This window comes from Mauremys mutica, chromosome 12 (assembly GCF_020497125.1).
Source record: "Mauremys mutica isolate MM-2020 ecotype Southern chromosome 12, ASM2049712v1, whole genome shotgun sequence".
Taxonomy (NCBI): domain Eukaryota; kingdom Metazoa; phylum Chordata; order Testudines; family Geoemydidae; genus Mauremys; species Mauremys mutica.
In genome coordinates this window covers 28179044-28198693 of record NC_059083.1, presented here as the reverse complement: position 1 = coordinate 28198693, position 19650 = coordinate 28179044, and the positions used below count along the sequence as shown (strand labels likewise).

General features: G+C 53.5%; 1 protein-coding gene across 1 annotated transcript in view; it reads left to right on the top strand.

Moving 5' to 3' along the window:
• The first annotated feature begins 16510 nt into the window (after window positions 1-16510).
• The window catches only part of LOC123346125 (E3 ubiquitin-protein ligase TRIM39-like), a 28809-nt gene continuing 25669 nt past the window's right edge, over window positions 16511-19650 (top strand). The window contains exon 1 of the mRNA XM_044983352.1: window positions 16511-17000. Within this exon, the coding sequence (XP_044839287.1) occupies window positions 16581-17000 (420 nt within the window). The 5' untranslated portion in view covers window positions 16511-16580. The remainder of the gene's footprint in view (window positions 17001-19650) is intronic.

Here is a 19650-nt window from a genome sequence, read left to right as displayed (position 1 = left end):
ATTGTCTTCTCACAGGCAGAGAGGCCCTGACTCCTCTCAGGCAACAACCCCCCCCCAGTGATAAACAGGGGCGCAGGTTAATTTCCCTTTGATCCCAGTGACCAGCCCCTGCCCCTGGCCCTGACTCTGTGACTCTCTCCCCAGTGGACGTGACTCTGGATCCAGACACGGCAAATCCCAAACTCGTCCTGTCTGAGGATCGGAAACGTGTGAGACACGGAGACAAACGCCAGGATCTGCCCAAGAACCCTGAGAGATTTGATAAATATCCCATTGTCCTGGGTGCTGAGGGGTTCGCGGGCGGGAGGCGTTACTGGGAGGTGGAGGTGGGAGACAAGCCTGACTGGGCTCTGGGGGTTTGTAGGGAATCTGTGAGCAGGAAAGGGCAGGTCAGACTCACACCTGAGGCTAGATACTGGGTCGTGGGGCTGAGGGATGGGGGATACCAGGCCCTCACCTCCACCCCGACCCCACTCCCTGTGAGCGTCAGGCCCAGCTGGGTGGGGATTTTCCTGGACTATGAGGCGGGCGAGGTCTCGTTTTACAATGTGACTGACAGGTCCCATTTCTTCACTTTCACTGACACCTTCTCCGGGACGCTCCTCCCTTTGTTTTGCCCAGAGCTCCATAAGGCAGGTAAAAATGCGGCTCCCCTGATAATCTGCCCGGTCCCAGCTCAGGCTGGAAGAAATCTCGGTCCCTGACAGTGACCCCACGGCACAGACTGGCCCCTCCCAGCCCTGCTGCTCTTCCCAGTCCCAGTGGTGGGGGCCAGTTACTGCAGCAACTGGACTTTCTGTGCTGCCAGTTTCCCTTCTCAACTGGAGGTTCCAGTCGAAAACCAGACACCTGGGAACCCCCAGCCCCCACCTTTCCCGTCCCCTGCCCCAGGGGTAGCAGGTGGTGGGGGATGGGGTCATTCACTCCTGTCAGAATTTTCTACTCCTGTGAAATCTCAATGTAAAATATGAAAGGATAAAGATTATTCTAATTTGGAAAATATTATTGTAACAAGGTATAAATACAAGACTATTTTAATTTACATTTCAACAGTATTTCAAAAACAAGCATCTAACCATATTTTTAGAACTGGAATTATTTACATTTATTTTTTGATTCTTCCCTCAAATCTATATTAAAGTTTAACTTCTCTAAATAACGTCATTTGTATTTCAGCTGTGGAATTTCAAGAAATCCAAAATATTTATCTTAACAAAATAAACTATTAAATTGTAGGACTGGGTTGTTCAGTTACAATGTACATGTGTCATAAACAACATAACTACACATGTGCAGCTTCTCTCCCCGCCCCCACTTTACTGTCTTAATTGGTTCTCTCCAGGAAATTCATCACAATTGCTCTGGGTTCTATCCACCACCTTCTGGAATGCTCTGTAAAAATAGTGACCGGCTGGTCTAATTCCTTGAAATTAGCGATTAGGACGTTAGGTACCTTGTGGGATTTTCAAAAGTGCTTCTGTTTAGGCACCTAACTCCCTTTGGTTTCAATAACCCTTGGGTACCTAACTCCTATTGATTTCCCTTGGGCACATTACTTGCTTAGAAGCTTTTGAGAACCCACTAGGCATCTATCTGCCTCTGTAGGCACTCCTGTGTCTTCATAACTCTGGCCCGTAGTGAAATTCCATGGGCCGGACTGGTCGGGACATCTGCCTCTGTTACACCTGGACCCTGCTGTGCTTCCTGTGCCCAGCTCTATGAGTGCACAGGCCCTTCCCTCTGGGCAGCCAGGGGCCAGCCAGGGCCCTCAACCTCTGTGAGCATGTCCTGTTGTCAGCTTCCCCAGGACCTGCTGCGCCCACTCTCTGCTGGCACCACAGGAGGAGCCCTAGGAAAAGCCAGACTGGGAGGAAAGCTGGGGCTGGAGTTCCTGTTGTGTTATTGTGAGTTACCTTATGAATAAAGCAAAGTCCCAGGGCAGGGGTGAGTTTGACCCCACACAGCATGTGCAGACTCTGGAGCAGGATGGGAATGCCACTCATTTACAGCATCATATGAGCAGGAGTTCATAGCTCCTTGGACAGTTTCTAACCACCTGTCCAGTGACAGAAGGAGATCGTCCATCAGTGCCCCTAAAGCAGTTGCAGTTCAATGGCCTGGCCTCAATCCAGAGCGAGCCATGTCTAGAGTGTAGCTCCAGCTAGATGAGCTAGTGGGGGGCCATTTGCTAGCTCCCCTCTCAGCTCGCTCAGGAATAGATATAATGCTAGTAATAGTGGTGAAAACTGAAGCATCCAGGGTGGGTTTGCTCAGTGTTGGTTGGACTATTACATGTTTGAAAGAGGGAGGGAAGATTCCTTCTCTGACTGGGGCATTGGCTGTTTAGGTGAGGGGGTGGCTCCCCCCACTCCTGTCTGCAGCAGGGCAGGGACACAAAAGATAAAACTTGGGGGAACCTGTGAATTGTGGGAGACACACAGAATTCCATGGCATCACGAGTCCCCTGAGCTGTGATGAATGGAGACGTTCCCATTTCTTAGCGCTATGGTTTCAGGCTGTCTGCAGACTCAGGCGGGCATCACTGCATCACTTACACTCAGTTCCTTTTCAGGGTTATCTCTGCAAGCACAAGGTCTAGAAACACAGGGTGCGATACTGTGCCGGGCCTCTGGAACGTACAGCACAGAACTCACAGCTCTGGGGGAGATGGCAAAGGTCACTTGACACCACTTCTGCACCTTTGGCATTCCAGGCTGCTCTGGGGGGAGGGAGGGGATAAACCATCCCCCAGTGTAATTTAAGGTAGCCAGGGGAGCTGCCCTAAGTCACAGGAGCCCAGAATGGACTGCCTATGGGAGGCAGCACTCTCAAAAATGCCCATTGTGCTAACAGTATGGACCCACCTCCTTCTACTTGCAGCACATTCCTTGCTGCCTTTCTGCAGAACATCCCTGCGAGATTGGAACGTGAAACTTTTTGATGGGTTACCAAAGAATTGCGGTGAGCGAGGCAGGACACATAGATATAGGGGGTGGGGAGTGACTTTTGGAATGGCTGCCTGTAGCTTTGGAAACAGGACACACCTGTGTGTAACTGTTATAACTATAAAGGAAGGGAACAGCCCTCCTGTGTACAATACTATAAAATCCCTCCTGGCCAGAGACACCAAAATCCTTTTACCTGTAAAGGGTTAAGAAGCTCAGGTAACCTGGCTGACACCTGACCCAAAGGACCAATAAGGGGACAAGTACTTTCAAATCTTGGTGGGGGGAAGGATTTTGTTTGTGCTCTTTGTTATGGGGTTGTTCGCTCTTGGGACTAAGAGGGAGCAGACATCAATCCAGGCTCTCCAAATCTTTCTGAACCAGTCTCTCATATTTCAAACTTGTAAGTAACAGCCAGGCAAGGCGTGTTAGGTTTATCTTTGTTTTCTCAACTTGTAAATGTTCCTTTTTGCTGAGAAGATTTACCTCTGTTTGCTGTAATTTTGTACCTAAGACTAGAGAGGGTTCCTCTCGGCTCTATGAATCTGATTACCCTGTAAAGTTATTTTCCATCCTGATTTTACAGAGATGATTTTTACCTTTCTTTCTTTAATTAAAAGCCTTCTTTTTAAGAACCTGATTGATTTTTCCTTGTTTTAAGATCCAAGGGGATTGGATATGGACTCATCAGGAATCGGTGAGGGAAAGGAGGAGGGATGGTTAAATTCTCCTTGTGTTAAGATCCAAGGGGTTGGATCGGTGTTCACCAGGAACTTGGTGAAGAAGTCTCTCAAGACTATCCAGGGAAGGGAGTTAGTATTTGGGAGTGGTGGCAGCAAAACCAAATCTAAGCTGGTAATTCAGTTTAGGGGTTCACATGCAGGTCCTCATATCTGTACTCTAAAGTCCAGAGCGGGGAAGGAACCTTGACAGTAACAGTCTCTGTTTGTATTTGGGTCTGATTGCTCTCTGTCTATGAGGGTGTCCATGTATAGAGAAAGTTTTTAAAAACAAAATTTCTCTGTTAATCGATTGACTGCTCCAGATGGTGGCAATCATAGAAAATATTTACTAGTGAAGCACTTTGGAGCTGTGGAGTCTTAGCAGAAACATTTATTTGTATGAACTTCTCCTCACCTCTGTACAATTCTTCACAAAGCACTCAGACCCGTTCCCTGGGCTGAGTCAGAGATTGACAATGGCTTGTTGTTTACATTTGGGTTGCTTTAAGCAGGTATCTGAAAAGACATGCAGCTTCGTGATTCATGGTCTGCAATGTAAATGCCTCCGAGTGACCTGAAACCCTCAGGAGTCACCTCTTTGCTTTGAGCTTTCTGGTAGTTGATAAAGAAGTTTTATTTCCTCATCCTGTATTGGGACTGGCCGGCAGGAACCTGCTGTACCTAATCAGGGGGCTGCATTCTACGCTAACAGCAGAGGCACTGACTCCGAGGGTGCTCTGGGGCCCAAGCACCCATGGAAAAAAATAGGGAATGTTCAACACCCACCAGCCACAGCTGTTTGGTGCTGGCCGCTAATCAGCTGTTCTGCAGGGTCCTGGGGCTGGCCACCAATCAGCTGTTCCCCAAGCTCTATTTGGCTGGCCCTAGGGCTGGCCGCTGATCAGCAAGTGGCTGGTGGGAGGCTCTCGGGGAGGGGGCAGAGAGGAGTGAGAGGTTGGCGGGTGGGCGGGAAGGCTCAGGGAGGGGGTGCAGAGGAGCAAGTTGCAGGTACAGGAGGAGGCAGTGTAGGGGCAGGAAGAGGTGAAGTGAGGATGGGGCCTGGGGGAAGATGCCCCGCGGGGACAGGGCCTTAGGGTGGAGCAGGGCCAGAGCATCCCGTGGGAAAAACAAAAGTTAGTGCCTGTGTCTAACGGGCTGTCTTCATGGCAGAGGTAACTCAGGCTCTAAGTCTGGCACTGCCCTAACCCCCGTTCTGTCCACACACAAACCCTCTCATCCCAGTCTGGTGGTGCTTTCAACCCAGGTGACTTAAGTGACCAATCTGGTGGATGTGAGCTAGGAGCCTTTCCAAATTTCCAGCTCCCACCTTCCTCTCTCCCCCTACACTCTCCCTCTTCATTCAGCCCCCGAATGAGTTTTCAAACTGGCAGTTGGATGCCCAGGCAATTGGCTTCTAACTCGGACTGAAGCCCCAACCACTGACTGTTAACATGCCCATGCCATGGTGGGCACATCCCCAGCTACTAATTTTCTTTTCTCTTTGAGCATCTGTCCATCCCCCAACCTCCATCTGTGAGCTCAAAATGGCGACCTCCTGGAGCAGTCACAGCCTCTACCTCCCCTCCTTTCCCTTACAGGGTAGATTCAAATAATGATTCTGTTCAGTTGTGCAGCTTTTCAAAGTTTATTGAGAGAGTTGGTACAGGAAAAACAGTCTGGTTAGTATCATTATGAACTGGGTGAAACCTTGATATGGGTCAAGTTAAAAACTCTCTGAGATTGATGGATGTGAATTCATCCTTCAGTTAACATAACTGTTAGGATAAATTTATCACCAGCCGCTACCTAAGACAAAGGAGGTATGTGAACCCACCCAGGGGGTTTGGACAGAAGGGCTTTGCTGAGCAGTATTTTGGGTAGGAGGGCGTGTGTGTGAAAATATGCAAAATGCAGCGGACCAGCGAACAGACAAGAACAGAGAGGCAGAGGCAAAAGCCAAGCAGCCGCTGTGAGCACAGTGTGGCCCCGGACAATCTAGAGAGAGCGTCTGGTGTTGACTAAACGGGCTTGGAGCTGCAAGCTACAAAATTGGTCCTGTTCTTGGTTCCTGGCTCCTTGTCCCTAATGACTATTCCCAAACCAGCCCCCAGCAGTGTACGGGGAGATCTCGGCAGACCAGTAAAGTGCTGAACCACGACCGCTTATTGCTAAAAGTAGCCAAGCCAGCAGGCTGTAAGTGGGCGTATGCCAGAGCCGTAACTAGGTATTTTTGCGCCCAAGGCAAGAATATAAAATTGCGCCCTCCCCCAGGGCTGGCTCTTCGGCGGCAATTTGGCGACGGGTCCCTCAGTCCCTTTCAGAGGGAAGGGCCTGCCGCCAAATTGCTGCCAAAGAATGAATGAAGTGGCGGCGGTAAAGCCTGTGATTTTGGGGGGGTCAACTCATTATTTTTGACTGCTTGGGCTGGTAATGTTGCTTCCAAGATGGTCTTTGATTCCAGTCCAGTTCCAAATCAGAGAGGGACTCACAGGTTAAGAGAGGTGGGAGGTGCTGGATATCAGCAGTGGCCACTAGGGATTAGCAAGTGTCTTGAGAATGCTGGGAGTTCAGGTCTGCAGGGCAGGATCAGGGGTGGCAGTTTGTAGAAATTTTGGTGGTGCCCAGAACCCATCCCCACCCAAACTCTGCCCCACCCACCCACCCAAGGCTCTGGGAGGGAGTTTGGGTGAGGGAGGAGGTCTGGGGTGCAGGCCCTAGGCTCGGGCAGGGGATTGGGGTACAGGCTCTGGGAGGGAGTTTGGGGATGGGAGAGGGTGCAGAGGGAGGGGATGCAGGTTCTGGGAGGGAGTTCTGAGATGAGATCTGAGTCATAATTGCTGAGGTTCGCATTTTAGGTAACTAGGAAGTTTGTCTATATGTGCCCCACAGCCCCTGATCTCACCCCCACAAATCAGGCTGCAAATGGAGACTCGGCTACAGCCTGAACTCTCTGCCCAGAGCCATTTGTCCCATAGACTCTGCCCAAGGCCGGCTCTAGCTTTTCTGCCGCCCCAGGCAGAAAAGAAGAGCGCCGCCCCCCCCCCAGCGGTGCCGACCGCAGCCCGAGCCCCCGCCCCCCGAGCGGCGCAGCGCCGCCCTAGCCCCCCCCAGGGAGGCGGCCCGCAGCTGGCTACCGGTTGGTCTGGAGGGTGGGGGGTGGCCGCTGCCCGCAGGAGAGCAGCGCGAACAAGCTGAGGAGCAGCCCCTCCTCTGCAGCTGGGGCAGGGCCGCGCTACCAGCTCCGCCGGGGGGGCCCTTACTGCGGAAGAGCGGCGGGAGCTGGTAGCGCGGCCCTGCCCCGGCTGCAGAGGAGGGGCCGCTTCTCCTCCGCTTGTCCCCGCCGGTGCACTCCGAGAAGCGGCCCCTCCTCTGCAGCCGGGGCAGGGCCGCGCTACCGGCTCCGCCTGGGGAGGGGAGGGGGTTGCTTACCTTGGAAAGGCAGGAGCCGGTAGCGCAGCCCTGCCCGGGCTGCAGAGGAGGGGCCGCTTCTCGGAGTGCACCGGCGGGGACAAGCGGAGGAGAAGCGGCCCCTCCTCTGCAGCCCGGGCAGGGCCGCGCTACCGGCTCCCTCCTTTCCGCGGTAAGCAACCCCCTCCCCTCCCCTCCCCACCCCACCCCACCCCACCCCAGGCGGAGCTGGTAGCGCGGCCCTTCCCCGGCTGCAGAGGAGGGGCCGCTTCTTGGTGTGCACCCGCTGGGACAAGCCGAGGAGCGGCCTGTCCTCTGCAGCCGGGGAAGAGCTCCCGCCGCTCTTCCGGTAAGCGGGCACATACACGCCCGTCATTTCGCCGCCCCCTAAATTTTGCCGCCCTAGGCACCTGCTTGTTTAGCTGGTGCCTAGAGCCGCCCCTGACTCTGCCAGAAGCACAGACCCTCTGCAGCTGCACCTGGGCATCTCTCAAAGTGGCCATCTCAGAGCCCCAGGGGCTCATGTCTCCATCTAATGACTGTGCCAGCCCCCCCGCTCTAATTAACCAGCCCTGGGTCAGACACGCTGGGAACTTTCACACTCAGACTCTGGAGACACTTTGGGTTCATCTACACAGCCCACGGCAGTGAGTCTCAGAACTGAGTGGACAGATTCAGGCTTGCAGGGATCCCTCTTTGGCCTTAAAAATAGCCGCATAGACATTCAGGCTCAGGCTGGAGCTCAGGCTCTGAAGTCTGGGTGGAGCCAGGTCTGCCCCTCAGAGCGCACACGGGTACATGGTCTGTGTCCACATCCCCTTCACCCCCTTCCTGGAATGGGGAACAGCAGCCCCAGGGCCCCTCCTTTCACCCCCCAGGGCAGGGGCGCGAGAGCCCTCGGCCTCCTGGGCAGTGGGACCTCCCAGCACCAATTCCTGAGTCAGTGTGAAAGTGTCTCCACCCAGAGAGCTCTGCGCACCCAGCAAACACAGATGTGCCTGTGGATCAGGATATAGGACGATATTCCCCCAGGAGTGATGGAAGCTCCCTAAAAGTAAAGGGGCCATCGGCTGCTGGAGCTCTGGGTAACCATGGAACGAGGACGTCACAGCAGTCGTGTGAGCCCCTCACTGTCCTGCCAACGTGGCTCATCTCTGACACCTGCTGGACCCTCTCTCTGGGGAGCAATCATCCCTGTGGCCCATTCAGGTCTTGGCTTCCCTGCGGAGGTGGCCGGTGAGTGATGGCCATTCATGTGAGTGATGGCGTGAGCTCCTGTCCGCTGGGAACCAGACTGTGAGCCTGGGCTGAGATTGGTGGGGAGTGAAAGGCCCCAGCTGCCCTCACAGCCCCCCTGAGCCAGCTGGTTTCCCCCTGCAGTGCGATACCAGCGCTGCTCACTCTTGGTGACACTCCCAGTGCCCCCAGCAGGCAGGGCGAGGGCCTGTCCAAGGAGAAATGGGCACAATCTGAAGCAAGGGAGGTTGAGGCTGGAGATGAGGAAACACTTTCCAATTCTCAGGGCAGTAAATCTCTGGACCCGGCTCCAAGGGAGGTTGTGGGATTCCCGTCACTGGAGGTTTGTAAGAACAGGTTGGATAAATCCCAGCTGGGGATGGTCTAGGCCAGGGATAGGCAACCTATGGCACGTGTGCCGAAGGCGGCACACAAGCTGATTTTCAGTGGCACTCACACTGCCCAGGTCCTGGCCACCGGTCCGGGGGGCTCTGCATTTTAATTTAATTTTAAATTAAGCTTCGTAAACATTTTAAAAACCTTATTTACTTTACATACAACAATAGTTTAGTTATATATTATACACTTAGAGAAAGAGACCTTCTAAAAACATTAAAATGTATGACTGGCACACGACACCTTACATTAGACTGAATAAATGAAGACTCGGCACAGCACTGCTGAAAGGTTGCCAACCCCTGGTCCAGGCCCTGCCCCAGCGCGGGGTGGCTGAACTAGGTGACCTCTCAAGTCTGGGTTACAGCTGTTCTGGGGCTGGGCCAGGGCCCTGGGGGCTTTCAGTGAATCTGCCCAGGACATTACAAGCCCCGGGTGTGTGGGTGGCTGTAGCAGGGGAGCTATGGGGTGTCGGTGCCTGCACAGAGGGAGCTCTGGGTCCAGAGTGCCTGGGAGTTGCAGGGATGGGGCAGCTTGGGAGCAGTGAGTGAGATGGGGAGCTCGGAGCCAGCAGGACCCATTCACCACAGTGCAGGTACCGGCTGTTGTGGGGAGGGGGCACTGCTGGGGGGAAGCAGGGTGGATCTGGCACCATGTCCTGCTTTGTGAGAATAGTAACTGAGGCAGCCCAGGAACAGAAGCCAGTGGGGGCTGGTGCCCAGGGCCGGTGCAAGGATGTTTCGCGCCCTAGGCGAAACTTCCACCTTGTGCCCTCCCCCGTCTCCAAGCCCCCGCCCTGAGGCGACCCCCCTCCACCCTGAGGCGCCCCCCCTGCAGCAGCTCTGCCTTTCCACCCTGAGGCACCCCCCCGCCCCAGCTCACCCCTGCCCCGCCTCCTCCCCGAGCACACCATGGCGGCTTCACTTCTCCCGCCTCCCAGGCTTGCGGCGCCTAAGCTGATTGGCACCACAAGCCTGGGAGTGGGAGAAGTGAAGCAGCCACAGCGTGCTCAGGGAGGAGGCGGGGCAGGGGTGAGCTGAGGTGGGGAGTTCCCCTGTGTGCTGCCCCCCCCGTACTTGCTGCAGGTGGCCCTCCCCACACTCCCCTGCCTCAGCTTCCTCCGCCTAAATGCTGGCGGCAACCGGGGTGGCCAAAGATCCAGCCTCCGCAGTTGCTGACGAAGAAAATGGTGCCCCCCAAATCTTAGCGCCCTAGGCGACTACCTGGATCACCTAAATGGTTGCACCAGCCCTGCTGGTGCCTTCTCCCAGGGGTGGGATGGGGACACAGAGCTCTGAGTCAGGGACTAGGTTGTGTATGTGGAGCAGGTAGATGTCCTAGTTTTGTGAACCTGAGAGGTGGCAGCCCTATAAGGATCCCCTAACAGTGTTGGTGAAACTGCCCTGGATGCCCCCCTCTCCACAGCTCTATGCAGTAGGATACCCCAGAGTGCATGGACCCCCGGCCAGTTGTGTTGCAAAGTCTGTGCATGTCCCCTGGGCTCACTGATCCCTGCTGGAGTGGCCCAGAGTCTCCCAGCATGCACCAGAGCGCGCACACTGTCAGGCTGCATGCTGGTAGCAAACACACACACAGAGCTCAGCCACTGCTGTGAGGCAGAAAAGCTGCCAGGTGGCCATAGTTTGTTGTAACTGGGTCAGGGTAGTGTCACAAGCTGGTTACATCTGCCCTTCAGTGAGGACAGGGCCTTCCTCCCCCCAAAGCCATGGAGACACTGAACAGCTCCTGTCTGAGCATGTTATGTTAGAAAGAAATTGTGGGCTAAAGCCTGGTCTGAGCCTGCTGCTGGGAAGCGAGAGCTGAGCAGTTGAGTGCAAATTGTGGACAGATAAGAACAGCCGCTCTGGAAAGGTGGAGGGCCGGCTCCAGGTTTTTTGCCGCCCCAAGCAGAAAAAAAAAGCGAGAATGCCGCCCCTTGAGAAGTGCCACCACAAGCACATTCTTGGAATGCTGGTTCCTAGGGCCGACCCTGGAAAGGTGACACCAGGGGGCAGCATTCCCTCACCAATCAGCCCTTCCCAAAGGGGACATGTCCCTGCTCTGCAATAAACCTGGGTTTTGTCTGCCCCTTTCCATCCACCCCAGTGACATTGCTGTTTCCAGCCTATTGAATGTCATAGGAAAATGCTCTGTGCAGGGAAAGGAGCAGAGAGCTCCCAGGGGGAGGTGGGTGTCACCATGGATAAAACACCAGCTGTATGTACAGTACCTGCGTAAAGCTGGGCGCTTCTCCACCCTGCAACCAAACACAGACAGAGGGGTGAGAACGCCCCTGAACACCGACACACTGAGCAGGAGACAATGTCACACAGGGTGATACAAGGGGGAATGGAACTTACTGAGCTCAGCCTGGAGTTTGTCTGAAAATAAAACAGATAAATGAGTCAATATCACATTATCTTGCAGATGGGAAGTGAGTCAAAAAGACCTAAATGCAGGGAAATTACAATCCTTAGACTCAGCTTGGAGGCTACATCAACAACCAGACACCTGAACCCCTGAGAAACAAAAGAATCAGCAAGGGGACAAATATTGTAACCCCACATGGCCACGGGCAAGGGGTTGTTAGAGCCAAAACAGGGATCCTTCAGCAAATGGAAAATATTAACCCTGTGAAGCCAAGAAAAAGGAGCACACCGTATATCAGGTGAAGTGCATGATGGGAATTAGGAGGCTAAAATGGAATTAGAAGAGTGACCAGGCAGAGATATAAACCAAATACCAGGGAATTATTTCAGTCCATCAGAATCAGAAAGCCTGTGAGAGAAATGAAGGATGCCTTGGATCAGCAGGGGAAAGGAAGCAATTGAGGACAGTAAGGACAATACTGAGAGACAATATCTGATTTCTTTGCATCAGTTTTCAGCAGGGTGTTGGGGCTGCTCTGTTCATGAAATAAAGATAATGGATTGGGGTGTGAAGAGGAGAGATTGGAACAAACTGGTAAGTTAAAGAAACAGCAGCCACCAAGACCAGATGGCAAATGCCCGAGAGTTCTGAAATGACCTAAGAGTGATATGGCTGAGCTGCTAACAGTAATCTACCTCTCATTCAAATCAGTTACTCTTCTGGAGAATCAGAGGGCTGGGAATGTTGTACCCAGCGTTAACAATTTGATAGAGGTAATCCTGAGAATTACAGCCCGGTGAGCTTTATGCAGGGCCTGGTAAACAATAACTAATATAGAACTGTGCGGTCATGCTATGCTAAGTTCTAACCAGCCTAGCTTCTGCAAAGGAAAATGGGGTCTCCCTAAATCTATCAGAATTCTTTGAGCATGTAAATAAAACAGTGGACAAAGGAGAACCCACTGACACAGTTTATGTGTTTGCGGTATAAGTGTAGCTTGGCTGGTCCCAGGATATTAGAGAGACAAGGTAGATGAGCTAAAAGTTCCTGTGGAATTTCACAAGCCTTTGACAAAGTTCCTTACAAAAGGTTATAAGAAAATTGAGTCATCATGGTATGAGAAGTAAGATTGTCATGGATCAGAGATTGGGGCCTCTGTCACAGACAGGATCTCAGACTAGTCAGACTCTGGTCTGATTTGCTTTGGTGACTCCTGTGTTCCCAAAAGCTTCTGTTTTGGAGTCTGAGTCAGGAAAACACTGTGCATGTGCTGAACAGGGATGGATTCACTCATGGGCTTATAGAATCATGGAATCATAAGACTGGAAGGGACCTCGAGAGGTCATCTAGTCCAGTTCCCTGCACTCATGGCAGGACCAGCACCATCTAGACCATCCCTGACAGGCAGGACCGCCCAGAGGATTCAGGGGGCATGGGGCAAAGCAATTTCGGGGGCCCCTTCCATAAAAAAATGGCAATACTATACAATACTATATTCTCATGGGGGCCCCTGCTGGGCCCGGCGCAAATTGACCCATTTGCTCCACACCCACGGGCGCCCCTGGGAAAAATAAACCTTCTGCATCTCAGCACAAACCCAGGTTTTGAGAAAACTTCTTTACAAGGTATCACTGGTTCTCAGCATCAGCTAGTGCTAAAAGGCACTAAAGCTCATTAAAAGGGTTGGACAAATATTTTCCGTCAAAACTTTTTCTGGATCAAAAACTAGGGGTTTTTAAAAAGCAGAAAAAAATCAAGGACAACGTCTGCTTTCCTTGAAAATTTGTTGTGGGTTTTTAATTGAAAAGCTGAAATTAGTCTGCAAAAACCTGAATATGGTTTGGGGTTTCAGAAGTGTGTGGTCAAATATTTGCTGCTTGTTTGATTTTTTTTTAATAAACTCTTTGATTGTTTAAAGAAACAATAAAAAAATTCTGCTTAAAAAAATTCCAAAACTTTTGAACCACGTCAGCTTGTGGACCAAACGCCTGAGCCCATCCAGTCAGAGATTTTTCCAGGTTTCTGATACTCTGCTGGCTTCCTTGACTCATATCTGTCTCCATAACTTTGGGTTCATTTAGGTTAGAACATAAGAACAGCCATACTGGGTCAAACCAAAGGTCCATCCAGCCCAGTATCCTGTCTACCGACAGTGGCCAGTGCCAAGTGCCCCAGAGGGAGTGAACCTAACAGGTAATGATCAAGTGATCTCTCTCCTGCCATCCATCTCCACCAGGGCCGGCTCTAACATTTTTGCTGCCCCAAGCAAAAAAAAAAGAGCGCCGCCCTGCCCCCGCGAGCGCCGCCCTGCCCCCCCGAAGCATCGCGTCGCACTGCCCAAGTCCCCGCCCCCCAGCGTCACGTCACCCAAGTCCCCGCCCCTCCGAGCGTTGTGTGGAGCCGCCCAAGTCCCTGCCCCCCCAAGTGCCACGTTGCACCGCCCAAGTCCCTGCCCCCCCCAGCGCCGCGTCGCGCTGCCCAAGTCCCCGCCCCCCCAGCGCCGTGTTGTGCTGCCCAACTCTCCGCCCCCCCAAGTGCTGCCCAAGTCCCCGACCCCCCAGCACCGTGTCATGCCGCCCAAGTCCCCGCCCCCCCAGCTCCGCGTCGCACCGCCCAAGTCCCCGCCCCCCAGCGCCGCATCGCGCTGCCCAAGCCCCTGCCCCCCGAAGCGCTGCCCAAGTCCCCTCCCACCCCCAGCATCGCGTTGCACCGCCCAAGTCCCCCCCACCCAGCATTGCGTGGCCAAACCAAAAACAACAAAAACAAACCCCGATTGCCGCCCCCTCCTAAGGTGCCGCCCCAAGCACATGGTTGGTAGGCTGGTGCCTGGAGCCGGCCCTGGTGGACGGAGCTGAGCTCAGCCTGGAGCTCGCAGCCCCGCACCCTTACCATGTGGTTCTGAGTGGGGCGAAGCTCAGGGCCGGCTGGAGCCACACTGCACCGCTGTCCAGGGATGCTCCTGGATGCGCTGAGGCTCCGGGAAAGGGGCGGAGGCGGGGTTGGGTCCGGCTGGGGCCGGGGAGGGAGCCTCGGCCGTTCTTGTGGGGGCTCCTGCGGAGCCCGGGCAGCCCTGCTGACAGGTGTTTATCTAACCTGCTCTTAAAAATCTCCAATGATGGAGATTCCACAACCTACCTAGGCAATTTATTCCAGTGCTTAACCACCCTGACAGTTAGGAAGCTTTTCCTAATATCCAACCTAAACCTCTGACCTTGTAACTGACAATGGGGCATCGTCATTGAATGGGAGAGCTGTTAACGAGGAGGCACAGGGATTGGCTGTAGCCCCCTCACTATTCAACTTTGTAATTAATGATCTGGAAGTAAATATAAAATCACTGCTGATAAATTCTGTGGCTAACATAGCTGGCTGGGAGTGGTGGCAAATAATGCTAGTGACAGGGCTGTTGCATAGAGCAGGCCGGATGGTTTGTTAAACTGGGATTAGTAAAACAAATGCATTTTAATACAGCCAACAGCAAGGCCCTATAGCTAGGAAGGAAGACTGGTGGCCACAGTTCCCTGTGCTCTAGGGGTGGCCTGGAAAGCAGTGACTATGAAAAGGATTTAGGTCCTAGAGGACAAACAGCTGAACCTGAACTCCCGTTCCTAATGTGATCCTTGGATGTAGAAACAGGGGAGCAGCCTTGGCTTCTTTGTGTATGTAATTAAATCACCTATTCATTTCTGTAAGTAACTTGTTTGGGGGCTTTTCCCAGGCCACGGCTTCTGCTTTATTGTTGTTTGTTTGGTTGGTTTTTAATTTCCCACGTGATTGGCTCCTGGTTGTGCAATCTGCTTTAAAAAAAAAAAAGGTTGAAAAGGCTGCTTCCTTCCTCTGCTCAGGAGAGTGAAACTAACCTGCAGGGGCTGGTAGTGGGGGAGCAGCGGGGTGAGCAGGGCAGAGCCTGGGAGGGGAGGACAAGGAGTGGAGCCAGTGAAGGGGATGGCAATGGGTGTGAGGCATCCAGGGTGGTGAGGAGGAGGAGTTGGGTGGCAATGATCAGAACAGAATTGCAGGGCAAGACTAGAGTCAGAATGGCCAGATGCTCTCTCCAGGCACCAACCTTGGCTCTGGTTCATTTCATCAGGCCCCACCAACTTGAATACATCTAACTTACTTACATATTCCGTAAGCTGTTCCTTCCCTATTTTGGGTGGAGCTCCTTTCCCGTTGCTGCTAATATTAATTGTGTTGAGTATCTGGTCACAATTAAACTTTTTAGTGAAGACTGAAGTAAAATAGGCATTAAACACCCCAGTGTCCGTGACCGGGACTTGGGCAACCAGGCCTAGGGGTCAGTAACCAGAGCTAGGAGCCAACACTGGAGCCAGAGCTGATGTCAGGAACCTGAGTCAAGGTCAGAACTGGGTTAGCTGGAATGAGGCAAATCAGGTGCAAGGCTAGAACAGGGCAGGTGCCATCCCAGCAGCACCTGATGCTTTGAGCAGCCTTTAAGTGCATCTGCTGCTGGGCTTAAGAGCTGCTCTGCTGACTCTCCCAACCAATCAGGTGCTGTAGCCAGTCAAGCAGTCTCACTGCTTCCAGCTGTTGTCCCCAGGGCACCGGCCCCTCCACTCTCCAGGGACTCTGGGGCTCCACTGCTGGCCCCCGGCCCACCAGGACTCCGCTTCCCAGGGGCTCAGCTCCCAGCCGCTGGCCCCCTGCTCCTCCGGCCGCTGCCAGCTCCACTCTTCCCTGGTCCCACAACACTCCTGGCCCCAGCCCGTCAGTTTTTCCCCCTTGAGTGTTCCAGCCCCGGAGCACCCACTGGGTCACTGACTATGCCAGACCAGGGGTGTTGCTGGACTAGGGAGGTTCAACCTGTAGCATCAATTATTATTTTCTATGATTATTTATTATTACAACCATACACTGAGCAGCGCAATGACATCCATGCGCACAGAGTTAACCAAGGCGCGCTGACGAAAACAGGAGTAACCAAAACACTGCTTTAAAAAGGAGTTAAAAATAAATAACTAAAATAGAGTGAAGCTGCATTTACAGTGGCTTCTAGGAAACAGAGTAACTGTCAGGCCCTGGGAACAGCAGGTCAGAGCCACATCAAGTGACAATGAATTATTTTATGTAACAAAGACATATGGGGCAATGGGCTTTAACACCACAGCCCTGGGGGAGGGGTGCTGAGATGGGCCAACAAGGAACACCAGCCTCTCTGCCACATGGCCTATTTTGGCAACCACTGCAGATGGCCCACCCCACTGTGGTAACTTTTATCCCGTCTGCCTATTCGTTTCTTAAAGTTGCTTGTTTGGAGGCTTTTCAGGGCTGTGGCTTCTTCCCTTTTTTTTTTTTTTTTGGGGGTGGAATATCCTGCCAGAGCGCGTGATTGGCTCCCGGTTGCACAAGATGCTAAAAGAAGCTTTAAAAGGCTGCTTGTTGTTGATTTTTTCCTTTCACTTTCGGGTTTCCTGCAGGTGTGGCTGGTTGGGCTGCTGGCCGCCTGCAAAGGGCAGAGAGAACAGACACCCACCCAGCTGCGATGGCCTCTCCAGTTACAGCAGGGGACATAAAAGATGACGCTATTTGCTCCATCTGCCTGGGGTATCTGACAGAGCCGGTGACTATCGCGTGTGTGCATAACTTCTGCCGAGCCTGCATCAGCCAGTACTGTATGGAAAAGGGAGTGGGGACACCCCTGACCTGTCCCCAGTGCAGAGCCCAGTTCCAGAAAGGGGAGTTCAAACCTAACACCCAGCTGAGCATCATTATACAAAAGCTCAAACAACTAGGGTCAAAACCAGGACAAGGGCAAAAGGAGGATCTGTGTGAGAGACACGAGGAACGTCTCAAACTCTTCTGTGAGGAGGATGGAGAAACCATTTGCTGGGTGTGTGAGAAATCCCGGGACCACAAGTCTCACACGGTGGTTCCTGTGGAGGAGGCTGCCCAGGAGTACAAGGTAGGAAATGCTGTTGACTTTGCTTAATTAAACCCCTTAAGGACCCCAGGTTTATCCCCCATCAATCCAAGGACAATCTTTCACACCTGGCTGCATAAGGTTAGGCACCTAAACGAAAGGGGCCTGGTTTTCAGGGGGGTGAGCACTGGGGTTGTGGGTAATGGAAAAAGATCCAGACTTTTTTGCCCCAACACTGCAAGTGTCAATGTCTGATAGAGAGAACAGGGCTGATGGCTCTTTGTGCACCTGCAACCCGTCTGCCAGGTTGAGTGGGCAGCAAGAAGGGCTGGGTTCGATATACAACACAGAACCAGCTCGAGCCCCCACCCAGTGACCTGGGCAAACCACACCCCACCCTGTGCGCCTCTGAGAGGCAAAACTTCCTCTCTCTAAATCACAGAGCCTGAGTGTGGAAAACACAGGTGCTGGCTTCCTCGTTTCCCCAGGGGTGCTCAAGCCCTGCTCTGCACAGGCCCTGCCCCCACTCCATCCCTTCCCCCAAGACCACACCCCCACCCCACCTCTTCCTGCCCTATTCTGCCCCCTCACCCGAGCGTGCTCTGCCCTCGCTCTGCCCTCTCCCCCCAATGCCTCCTGCCCACAGCTGTATAGCTGACCCACGGTGGGCAGGGGGCACTGGGAGGAAGGGGGAGGAGCTGATCACAGGGCCGCTAGTGAGTGCTGAGCACCCACTCTTTTTTTCCCTTGGTTGCTTTAGCCTTGGAGCACCCACAGAGTTGGTGCCTATCGTAGAGAAGAAACTTTAAATGAGAGTTGGGAGGTCACCCTGCATTAATTAAGCAAAATGCTGCAAGCAGGATTCATGAACATAAAACCGTGAGCAAAACCCCCACCCCAGAGTGTGATGGGCAGTGTCTTCTGCCTCAGGTTTTTTAGTTCTACAACCAAAAGTTCCTTTAACAAGTCCCTCACCACACCCCACTCACAGTGGTTGCCCCAGGTGAGTGAAGACTCGGAGGTACACCTGGTGGAGGGGAGGAAGAAGGCACCTTGCTTGCTCCTCTGCATCACCTGTCAGTCACCACCCTGCCACATACCTAACTGGTCCACTCCACCGGCTGCCCCATCAGCTGTTACCTGCTTCTCTACTATAAGCTCTATACGTTCAGTCTCTTGAGGTTCTACCCTGCTCTTAGTGATTGTCAGCTCTTAGGCTTTGCCTACACTACAAAGTTTTGCTGGCAAAAGTGATGCCACTTTAATTAAAGCCACTGTTGCATGTGCACACTAGCTCCTTGTGCAGGCAGAGCACATTTACACTAGCAGCTCTTACTTCCACACAGAGAGCAGCACGGTTAGTAGCGATCCCACTGTGAAAACTGGCCACCAGGGTGCTTTGCAGAGGTGAAAGTGGGCCGGTGCGGGCCGGAGCAGTGCTCTGGCAAGAGCCGGCCGCCAGTCCGGCCCGCACACAGCCAACATTTGCTCCCCCGTTGGCAGCCCTGCCGGTAAGTCCCAGCAGCACGGCCACACTAGCGAGGTTAAAGTGCTGGCTTGGCAGTGCTGCCGGACCCTACCAGCAGGCCCACCGACAGGGGGGAGCAATAGGGGCTGCTGCCCTGGGCCCCAGCTTTGGGGGAACCTGTGGGGCCCAGGGTAGCCTGAGGGATTAGCAGGGGGCCTGGCGCCGGCCGGCAGCAGGGGTTGGGTGCGCACCCGCACTCACTGCAGCCAGTAGGAAGCGGAGCGACCCGGCCCCAGCCGTGTTGCTTGGGGGGGGAGGAATGGAATCACCCCCTTCCCTGCACTCACCAGTGGTGGGAAGCGGAGCCCCCTTGGCCCTTCTGCCCCAAGGCCCCCCGCTTCCAGGAGGCCAGAGCTACCAACCCTGTTAAGGACGCCGGGCTTGGTGCAGGGAGCACTGGTAAGTCCTGGTGTCTACTTTTACTGACGGGGCTCAGAAACAACCAGGAAGTACTGGCACTTCTCTGCGACTGCCTTGTTCTCCAGGATCTCAGCTTTCACTTTGTGTTAAACTGACTCTCCAGCTGTTCTGGTTGTGAAGAAAACCTCAAAACTGACCCACATGTAGGGATGCAGAGAGCTGGGCACAGCAGCTCGGAGAGGTGTGAACAGCTCCAGTCCCTGAGTGGGGGGTGGGCTCAGGTGCCTGGGGATGATCCTTTAAATATCAGCATTGTTAACAATTTCATTCACCTTGTGAGAGCGGAGAGGGAGAGTTACAGCCCAGCACCACGTACTGCCAGTGACACCTCCTTCCGGTGCCACAGGCGGGTGATGTTTGGGAGATGCCACCTCTTATTTTCCCCCAGTAAAGAAGGTCCAGGCCCAGAGAGCCCACGGGTATATTCTAGCCCCATGAGGGGAGACTGGCCCCAGGAGCCATTTGGAACCAATCAGCAACTCCATCCCATTTTGAACAATGCACCCTCTCCTGTGAACAGACCATGCTGTCTCCTTTTGGTGACTCACATGGGCGGAGCTTATTTTGTGGGTGGATCTTCAGAGAATCCAGCCACCTTTGTCCCTCTGCCCTCTCCCCCAGTCCAATCCCTGCTCATTTATGAAGCTGTTTTGATGGATGCAAAGGCTGCTTTTCCGCCTCCTGTCTCTCACTAGTTCCTGCTGGCTCCTTCCCTCACTGCTTCCCTGCAGCAGCACCGCACGG